Below are 11,138 nucleotides of genomic sequence, written 5' to 3' on the forward strand. Positions count from 1 at the left end.
ATTGCGAAAAGGGTAAAATATAAACATTTTTTGTTATTATTTTTTTATCCCTGAAAAAAAATAAAATTTTGTTTTTGTTTGGTATTATTTTTTTTATCTTTTCTAAAAACGGGTTCTTCAAATGCACTCAGCTATTTTGTTACAGAAGGTAAAAAAATTTATGCCCCCAAAACTACAAAAAAAAATTTTTTCCGAAAATTTCCCAAAAAAAAAAATAAAATTTAAAAACCTTTAAAATTAAAAGTGTTAAATCACTCAAAAAAGGGAATTAATCACAACAAAAAAACATAAAAATTTTGGGGGTAAAACTGGGTTTTTGATTAAAATTGCCCATAAAGATCTGGATGTGTTTTATTATAAGTATGATATTCTGTGTTGAAATTACGAAGTATTTCTATTTTCTTATAATTCAATGTTTAAATAGTCATGTACTGTTTGCTGTATTATGTAACCTTATGTAAGCTTACAATTGTGTATGTATATGAATATAGCTTAACTTCATGAATAAATGAACTTTGAATAAATGCTCGTTTCTCTCTTTAACGCCTGATTTTGAAGATTTTCTAATGCTACTATTTATAGATTTTCAATAAAAGTGCAATCATTAGCGATTATTTTACCTTTAGCTTGTTCCCTTTAATAAAAGTCAGATGAGCGTGAAGACGAATATAAATAGTTATAAAGTAGTTGGTTCATTAACAAAACAGCTTTAATTTTTAATAATTCATGTGTTCATGGTCAACATTATTCACAGAGGAATTCCAATTAAAATGGAACAGAATAATCAATATTACATGACGTCATTATAAAATGAGGTATATAAAGCAACGTGTTGAACATTTATTTATTTTCAAGGTTTTTATGAACAAAAGGTTATCTTATAAATACGTGACAAGCTCATTGTCAATTTAGAATGATAAATAGTTATTCATGTGAATAAAATTATGAAACCTTCGCAAAGATGAATCTATGGAATAGATATATTTTTAAAGTTATTTTGTTTTATCTTCATTACCATTTGCAATATTATAATGCATATAGTCAACAAGTTATCTTCAACCACGGAATAGGAGAGAACGAGTTTATAGTGTCATCGGTCAAATTGAGTTATAACCAGTGCTTAACTCGTTTTAACAGCTATACTGGACATGCAAATACCATGGTGTACAAAAGACGTTTCTCAGTGTGTTACATGCATTTTGTTTGCGGAACATTTGAGCATGTGCAGGAACCTGGGTCAGTACTTGCACATCGCTCTATGATCGGTAAGTCCTATTCAGTTATCTATACAATGAACTTATGAACAATTTCACAATAAAAAATACATATTGTTTATGTTATGAATATATTATTAATATTTATACAATTTTTATTGAAAACATATTTTCCGTATTTTACTAGTGTATTGCCGGACTACTTTCTTCTATATTCGGCGAATACACAAAATTGAAGAGTACTTTCGAACCGTACGATGAAAATAGAAAGAAAAATATATAACAAACAGAAAATACAAGTTAACAAGTTTAGTTCTTGGTAAGACATTTATCATGTTTCTTTCGGCTGTAATAAAGTAGTATAAAGTAGTATACTGTTTTATCGTTGTCTGTGTTGTAAGACAAACTGACACTATTAAGGGCATATATGGTCATGGTTGAGGAAGAACCCACTTCCACTTACAGTGCATTGTTTCAGGCGTGTGTGGTACAATTCAAACATAAATTATAAATTGGAAACATTTCTGTAATTAAAAGAAAACGCGCTGTTTATAAATCGATTCTATATGAAACTTGATGTTCGTCATGCACTGGTTATTACATTAATATTTTAATAGAAAAGACCATACAAATAAATAAAGAAATTGCTAAGTTATGTTACAAAACACAATAAAACAAAAAAATATTGATAACTGTTAAGATAAAATATGCCCAGCATTTTACGTGGACGCACTTTCTAATAACACACATTTTGTTTTAATCCTGAAGTTGTTATTACAAAACACTGTTCGAGTGGTGAGGTATTATTAAAGTTGATTTCAAAGTAAAAGTACATAATCAAAATTTGACACCAGTTATGAATCTGTTAAAGCTTGTGATTATTTAGGTATATTTTGCTACCCACATCACAATTAACTATAAACATATAAGAGAAATAGAGGAAAATATGTAGAAACTATTTGGTTTGCAAATGTAAAGCCGTAATGAAAAAGTAGTGGTTGCATCTTAAAAAAATCATCAAAAATAACTTTTGTTGGCAGGATATCTCCAATAAAGTATTGGCATTTTAAACAGTATTTCCGCAGATGATAGCAAATGTGCAAAGAAAATGGGCCCAATACTTTGATAAACAAATCTGCGTCAAATGTGCAACTTTTATTAATTGCTTCCTGCCATTTCACATGAAACAGGATGTGTGCATAGGTCAGTTGAGAAAGCATCGGACATGTAATCAAGGGGTCGCTGTATTGATCCTCGGTCTTGATCTTTTCTTGTTATTTGTTTTGAACAGCCAATTCAAAAAATCATATCGGATTAACATTTGATAATTTTTCGCAAAACATTGTTAATATGTGGTTACTTATGGAGGATAGCCGATAAGGTTGACTGCTCCTTTTGTTGCATTATTTAGACTTACTATACTCTTCCTGCCAAAGTTGCGTTTCGAGGAGAGTGCAGTGACAGCTAGTCATGCTGAGCTTTCTTTCAGCACTACCTGTACGATGCTTTACTCCTGGATTTTCTACCAATGATGTAGAAAATGATGCATTTATGTTTGAATAATAACCCTACAATATTTGAAATTTTGTCAATTTATACGGAATAGAATTATTTTATATGTGAAGGTAGACTGCTTCGTGTACGTACTGTTTAGACAATACTAATTAATTGTCATTTACTGGTAAAATTTGAATAAAATGGCTATCGAATGCTATCGGTATTCAATAATATAGCTGAAAATTGCCGAAAGAATGTTTTTGCATAAAATCTTTTTAAACTGTTTTATTGCTAACAATTATTTTGTTAAAGTAAATGTATTTACAGAAGCAAAAGACTGTCTTGAACTGTATGAAATGGGATGGCGTGAAGATGGTACATATACAATTAAGCCCGACGGAAGTACTTGTATACGGACATGGTGCGATATGACAAATGGAGGTTGGACAGTTATACAACGTCGAATGAACGGGAGAGAAAACTTTTACCGAACATGGGAAGAATATGTTCATGGATTCGGACACGCCCTCAGGCAGTAAATTGGGTTGGCCTTTTATAAAAATATTTTCGTTTAAATTTTCGACCCGTTCTTTTTAAAAAATTTAAAATGGGAAGCCTTCGGAGATACTTTCCCCTTCCCATTTCATACGAAACTATCCAAAAATTTAAGATCGACGACGAAAGTTCAAATTTTTTGTTGCATGTTAGCGGTTTCTCTGGAGATTGTGGGGATAGTTTTTCTTTCCAAAACGGAGAAATGTTCACGACAAAAGATAGGGATAACGACCAATGGGACGGCAATTGTGCTCAGACTTATGAAGGGGCATGGTGGTATAAAATGTGTCATTATAGCAATTTGAATGGACGTTATTTATTTGGTAATCACTCGTCATATGCTAATGGTGTAAACTGGAGAACGTGCTGGGGTTATAAGTATTCAATTCGCACGTCAGTGATGCAGATTAGAAGGACTTAGACCATTCCTGCAACAGTCGAGCTTGGATGTACCTTTAAAGTGCCACATAACAATATTTCATTTAATATCAGAACACAATTTATAAACTGTTTAATATACTTAGTTTAGAAAGGGGTTGTGCTATATATGCAACATATTTATTCCTGTTATTCCGATTAATAAGGTGGGTTATCTGAGTTAAACTAGGTTAAACTCGAATTTCAGTACAGTTCTTAGCTCAGATTAAGTGAAAACCGTTGCACAATTAAAATGATTATTCTGAAAAGAAACGACGGAGTGAGGAAATGGCTTTAAATATTCCTCATAGTCAAGATATGAGCCTAGATCTAAATTTAAAAGTACACAAATATCGAGCAATATATTTTCAGTCCCTTTATTTACAAAACCTTATTGTTGTCCTTTAATTATCATTTGTTGTGGCATTATGTTTGTGTTTACTTTGCAACAATTGTTAGATAAGCTGTGATGGTATATGTCCCAGATATAACAGCAACTTTACACTGTATATAGGGTAATGTTTCAAACTGGTGTTCAGTTTGAATAGGCCATTTAAACCAATCAAAATGTTAATACTGTTACACCAGTGCATGTGTTTGTACAAAAATTATTTCTATTAAAACAATAATGTGTGTGTTGAAAGATAACCTCATAATTCCTATTATTTGAGCTGTGTTTTATATCATATATTTTGTTAAAACGCATGCTTTGCTGTATTAAAATGTTTGTAATTGTATAATTATATTCTTTGCATGGGCCGGAGGCCTTAAAGCGAATATATGTTTTGTTGTTGTTGTTGTTACTCTATTAGATAAACATATTACCATATGATGAGTGGAATATATGTTTGTCTTATTTATTGTTCAAACAAGTACCAGCTAGTTACTTGGCATGCTCAAATAGTACTATCAATTCTTTGAATGCAACCATTATTTGAATATTACAGTGCTCGGATGCATACCGAACAACTTAAAGAAACACGCCATTATTTTGTAAATATTTAAATATATATAAGTACAAGAACAAGAAAAGCATTGATGCAAAGCATCAAAGGGCGTCCAAGCAAGAAATGCAGCAAGTGAAGATGAACTAGAAGACATATCATGACAAGATATTCTTATAAACTTTTCAATGGTTAATTGGTTTTTACCAGAATTGTACACAATTATGAATGAGCTGACGAAAGACATTGTTCATTATGAACTTTGGAAGGCATGCTAGAGATTAGAATATTACTTGTGTTTTTTTCAATATTAACGATAATTTCCAAAATATACAGGTCAATGATATTCAAAATATACTTACCATATGGTATAAATTTATTTATACTATATAGGGGGTATTTTTGGATAATATCATTAATATAGGTGATTTGAAAGAATTAAGTTAATATGGTATTTTCTTTGGAACATACAAAAAGTAGTCAAAATCAATAGTTCTTTGTAAAATTTAGTGTTGGGGTTTTGTCCACTCTATAAAATTTAGTGGTGGGGTTTTGTCCACTCTATAAAATTTTGAGGTGTGGGGTTTTAACTGGTGGGGTTTTGTCCTACATTCTTTTGGACTAGGCATCAGCTTACGGATACATGTGCAACAATAACAAACCATAATAACCCACTGTGTACTACAAAATGATTAATAAAAAAACCCGAAGAGCGCGATTATTTGACGGAAAAGATTATTTCATGTGAATATGTTTGCATTGCGAAATTCTCCAGTTGTTATTAATTGTTCGCGACATTTCATTTTTTGATAATCAAAAACCCTCATACCAATCGGAATGATCGGCTATTATGACCGACGAAAAGGCCCGAGAAGTTGCTGTCGCCCTTTCACAAAATCTGATTTAATTCCATAGGTGCGTCGCCAACAAGCGAACTATAACAAGGCATCTTTTAACCGGCGTAAAGAAAAACTATTTCCGGAATATAATTAGCATGAGGTATTGTGATCAAACTTGGTATAAAGTAAGTTTATGAAGACCTAGCGTGGAATTGTTTTTGAGCCCCCTGGGATCAAAGTCACTTTTACATGTTCTATAAATAGAAAAATGGTTTCCAAATGATAACAAGAGTAAGGAATGAGATACTGTAATAAAACTTGGTATATTGCATGGGTATGGAGAGATCTTTCTTGGGATTGTTGTTGGACATCCTAGGTTCAAGGTCAAGGTCACTGTTACTAAAATAAATAATAAATTGTAATAATGTGTTTACATAAGTGTTACATGATCATATAATAAAGGTATATTTCAAATTTTGCTGATTTTTTCAACATATTTATCTCACTTTATCTATGGCTCCTTTTTTTACTTAAGGTACTGAATGATTAACATATTATTAAACTCTATTAACAAGGCAATTGAGTGTAATAATTATTGGTCATCTTAAAATAAAGGTCGACTCTGACTTCTAAATCTTTAAAAGTGGCTGATCGGGAATGAATCACCTTCAGTGATAGCTCTAGTTTCTGCTTTATTCACAAATATTATACTTATATGCAATGAGACAATTTAATGAGTTTCATCGAGTTATTCATATGTACTAGAATAACAACATATACATACAAATAAAAATAATAAAATAAACAAAACAAAGCAGATAACACTAAAATAAAACTATAATCCTTGAAAATATAGATTATAAACATCTTTCAAAAGTTTGAGTAAATTGTCAAAATATTTGACTTTATCTTCTTGTATAGATTGTATCAAATTGTTTTCTCAACGTTTCAATATGTCAAACTCATTTGACCAATTATTACTACAAAAGTAGGTGTTATACGTATTAAATCCTACAATTGTGAGTATAACATTTATATAAAAGTATTGTTTTTAAGATATTTTGTTGCGGAAAATCAGGATAAGTAGTTTGCGTATATATTTCAGTTATTATTTTTTCTGAAAAGCAATTATATTGGAAAGTACACTCACATCATACAGATACTGGCCGTGTTATAATGCGATTCATGGTTCGAGTCCCGGTTGCGCCGTGGCGATTGTTCAGTGGATAACTTCCCGGTTATGACTTTTTTTGTCATATAAATGTAATCGTAGCTTTTCTTGAAAGCATTTATTCCGTAACAGTCTGACACATAATGTTCAACCTTTGTTTAAGGTGGGGGAAACTATGTGACATAATAATTAAGGTTTTTATTGATACAATTCAAAATACAATCTCGGCATTAATATTGGGAGAATCTAGAAGTTTTTCATCAGCGTTAGTTCTTATTTTCAACTGGCAAGCTATTCATACAGTAACAATATCAGCTAATCATTTGGAAGCCAGACGAAAATTAATATATGTATTTTGCCCACTTGATTAAATATTGTGCACCCACGCTTAAGTTATTATTAAAAAAAAACAACAACAGGAAATGAAAAACAGAAGAAAAAAAACGTTGTAACAATTTAAGTATGACCCTGGTTGATTTAACAATATATATTTGTTTTGAATACTGTACGCATTCCTGACTGATATAATTTATGCGCGTCTGTTCGTGTGTAGTATTTCGTTTATCATATAATTGTGCTGCTTTTGTAACACTGTCAAAATACTATTGCATGGCCGTGCATATATTTGAACGTGCCGTCATTTGCGTTATACAAGTATAGCGTAACGACGCTCTAAATATCAGCATTACACTATAGGTGCCTGAGTAAAAAAAGTATTTCTACTGCTAACAGTTCTTATTTAAGAAAAATGAACAAAAAAAGAGTTGCAAGAGTTTTCACTAAAACAGGGATAAAAGTCGTAAACAAACCAATAATCAATTAAACTCTGAGTATATTTCGTAATTATCTTTTGCAGATTTTTTTTCATTTTATCCGCATCAATAAATCTATGCACGAATTTCAAATTTTATTTTGCTTCGGGGTTTGGAGCTCCTTTAAATTGTTTACACAATATTATCATATAGTGTCACTACAAAGCAAAGACAAACTTGTAGTTGTTGATGAAAACGGCCCTACTTTACTTGGCCCGTAATAGGGAATACAGCTTCCCATACATGTACAGTTCTTTTGTTTTCATATAAGACATATTCTGTAAGAATATCATAGATGTCGATTAATTTCTACGATGAAAATACTTCATTAAAAGATGACCTTAGTATATTCTTTGCATCGCCTGCTCAAAACTTTATAAATGATTATTGAAATTTACTATGTTTTGTTATAGACATACGTGTTTGTGAACCATTGTTCAGTTTGTGTAGAATTTCTGTCGATATTCCTGAACATTATTATGAAATGCCTAAATAATATTATTAGACCATCTTTTACTTCATAATGGTTATTAAATGTCTGGCAGGAAGCTGAACTACTTTGATTTCTCAGACACAGAACAAATTGTTTTAAAATGTTCTAGCAAGTGTACATTCGGGATACAGAAGAACCAAAAGAGAGAAAAAATAAATGGTCTATTCCTGGCATAAATATGATGACGGTGAAATCACACAGCTGGTGGTGTTGTTGGTAGTAGTTCAACCACCGCATCGTTCCTGGGCAGGCTGTCAAGCAGTTTACCAGCAAAAGTTGCCTTCAATTTCGCAAGGAACTGAAACGTATGTACATGCCAGAGCAGAGGTACAGTGCGAATGACCGTAGAAAGGATTTCAAGATCAATCACAACGAAAATGACCTGCACCGTCCGGGAATCGAACCCGGGTTGCTCGATTCACAGTCCAACGCTCTACCTATTGAGCTCACCGGACGACTACAAAATCACACACAGCTCGTAGTAACTAGTGTATTTATATATTTGGAATAAGAATCGAAAAGAAATCAATGATGAAAGCATTTAAGTACCATGGAAACAGTAAACAAGATATTGGAAAGTTTTTGTAAAATTTTAACCCTTTCGAATTTTCTAAATTTAATTTTTTTTCGATTTAAAGCATTTAAACCCTTTTTCCCCAAATGCAAATATTTGGGGGAAAAAAAAAGGTTTTCAAAAAACCCCCCCGTCTTAAAAAAGGGGTGAAAGCTCTCTTTTTAAAATTTTGAAAAATTTTATAGTTAACACAATAAAAAAAAATCACAGGCCCGGGAATTTAAAAACTTTTGATATTTTTTTCAAAATAAAAAAATTTCTACACTAAACTTATTGTGGATTTATGTCAATTTCTTCACGTGCAATATTGACTTTTACAATGCCGGTTGAAAAATAATGGATAATGACAAATGTTTCAGATTAAAAAAAAACTGCCCAATCTTTTTATACATTTTGAATACCGAAATATATATTTACAAAAAGATATTTATGTGGGTTACCTTGTGTCCACTCCAGGTTTTTGTTTGGAGCCATCTGGGTGTCCTACTTGGGTGTGTCCGGGGGCAGCGTCCTGTAAACGTTGCCGTTGCCTTGTAGATATTTATTCTTGTTATTTTACGGTGAGTATTGACTTGACTATTCAGATGATAATTTTTTGTATGAAATTGAAATCAAATATTACAAAATATAAAATCATTTTAAATTTTACCTGAACACTCACCATTTACACATGGACATGCATAATTGGGTTTAACTACATAATGTAAATTGCGTAGGTAACGTATAGATATTGGTCATTTTGATAACGACAACAGGTGGGAAATATAATTCTTTACATTTGTTCAATTTTATTCTTAAATGAAATAAAAACTTTGTGGAGATTTTGTGGTCTATTATTTCAGCATTGCGTCAATATTCCTATTTTATAACGCCTATCAGAAAGTATTGTACTTAAGGAGACGGTCTCCAGAAATGTGTTTTCAATATAGAGAAAATTCAAGTATTTGTCAAATATAGAATTCATTTTCATCGAGTGTTATCAAATATGATATAGGAAAAATGAAAGTTCTGTTTTTTTATATACTTTTTCCTTTTTTTTGTTGAACTTGTGATCTAAAACCTACTTGATCATCAGTTATATTTACTGACATAAATAACATCGAAATAAAGTATTACTCCCATCAGTTTATTTCTGGCTTTACGGTGTTATTGTATGTTGACTATTAAAAAGTAAAAAGCCTAGTTGGTATTGTTACTGTTAGTTTGATTACATGTAGGCTGATTCTTACCACGAGTTTAATCCAGATTTCCCATGAAATCAATGGTAAAATGATAAGTTATAGAAAGTGGGTGTCACATTCCTACCATACAATAGGTATATTTGCATCAATGTTAAAAGAAAATAAGATTTATATAAAAAACGTATGACATAAGATTGAAATTTGTTAACCCTATCTTTTTGGCTGGTAAATAAAATCTTGCCGTTCTTATGATCTGTTCTATTTTATTTCATTTTAAGTGTATAACCCCAGTAATGCACTTACTGAAAATGATGTCAAGTTTATGACGCTGATAAAGTAAAGCATAGCCTTTTATTCCATTACATGCTTAAAAATGTTTGTTTTTAATTCAATACTTATTCCAAATTTTATTGTGTTATGTATGCAACTTATTACATGTATATAATTTATATATGACCAGTTGGTATTTCCAATATTATCATTGTTCTATTTTTAGAACAACATAAACTACATGTATGTACTAGAACGTTCTTAACTATTGTAAAAACTCATGCATTATATTTAGATAGAAAATTTCTGGAATGATCTTTATTGGTGAAGTTGCTAGATTATGATTACTGTAGTAAAATGGAAGACTATTCTACAAACTTCTAGTTAATATATATAGATTGACATTTTTTCATTACCTTTACCTCTTTAAGTCATCAGTTACCTTTTTAGTCATCAGTGATCTTTTAAGTCATCAATATATTTGGAGTATTATTCAACTTGGAAATTAAGTGATTATATTGGAGCTTGGATTATTAATTATTCTTGTGGATTTTATTTTGGGAATTTATTCTAAAGTGTTTCTTGGGATTTAACTGGATTTAACTGTGCTATTGAAAAAGGATCATTCCAGGATCATACCTGACATATAGATTTTACATTTATATATTGGACTTCAGGTATTTTTACAAATAATTTGTTTTTAATTTTCTTTTTAAAATTTTTCTTAATAAATTTGTTATTGTTACAAGTTTGTTGCTGCTTTTCTTTTCTCGTTACGCCTGGCTCGTAAAACAGAAATTGGGGCTTCGTCCGGGATTGAATATTTCTTTTTGGTACATTATGAAATTATTACCATTTATTTTACATTTTATTATTACCGTATTTACTCATCTGAGTTGATATCATAGTTTTCTATTAAGTGTACCTTTCATTTTGAAATTTTTGAAACACATCACTTTCGAGTTTAAAACCACAGCAAGCAGTCATGTACTTCTTAATTTAGAAAAAGTTTGTAGCTGACCCTTCCCAGGAGGTATTAGATTTGGCTAAAAAAAAACTGATTTTCTCATCTTGCAAAAAAGTATAAAATTTTTTAGAAAATTAAATCTTCAATGCCGTAAAAAAAGAAGAAATTAAAAATCTTTCTGATTTCATTATTTTTGGTATAAGA

At 30.8% G+C, this 11,138-nt stretch overlaps 1 protein-coding gene across 1 annotated transcript; it reads left to right on the plus strand.

Moving 5' to 3' along the window:
- Positions 1-879: 879 nt before the first annotated feature.
- On the plus strand, positions 880-3,250 carry LOC132754416 (fibroleukin-like). The gene is made up of 2 exons (XM_060745042.1): positions 880-1,265; positions 3,039-3,250. Exons 1-2 carry the CDS (start codon positions 962-964, stop codon positions 3,248-3,250), a joined length of 516 nt encoding a protein of 171 aa, XP_060601025.1. The 5' UTR covers positions 880-961.
- The last annotated feature ends 7,888 nt before the right edge of the window (positions 3,251-11,138 follow it).

Source organism: Ruditapes philippinarum, unplaced genomic scaffold (genome assembly GCF_026571515.1).
Source record: "Ruditapes philippinarum isolate M1 unplaced genomic scaffold, ASM2657151v2 ctg2057_1_1_1_1, whole genome shotgun sequence".
Taxonomy (NCBI): domain Eukaryota; kingdom Metazoa; phylum Mollusca; class Bivalvia; order Venerida; family Veneridae; genus Ruditapes; species Ruditapes philippinarum.

Excerpts from the sequence above, each read along its gene's own strand:
- LOC132754416 (XM_060745042.1), top strand. The coding sequence starts at position 962 with ATGAATCTATGGAATAGATATATTTTTAAAGTTATTTTGTTTTATCTT. Across the intron at positions 1,266-3,038 it reads TGCACATCGCTCTATGATCG|AAGCAAAAGACTGTCTTGAA; the intron begins GTAAGTCCTATT and ends ATGTATTTACAG.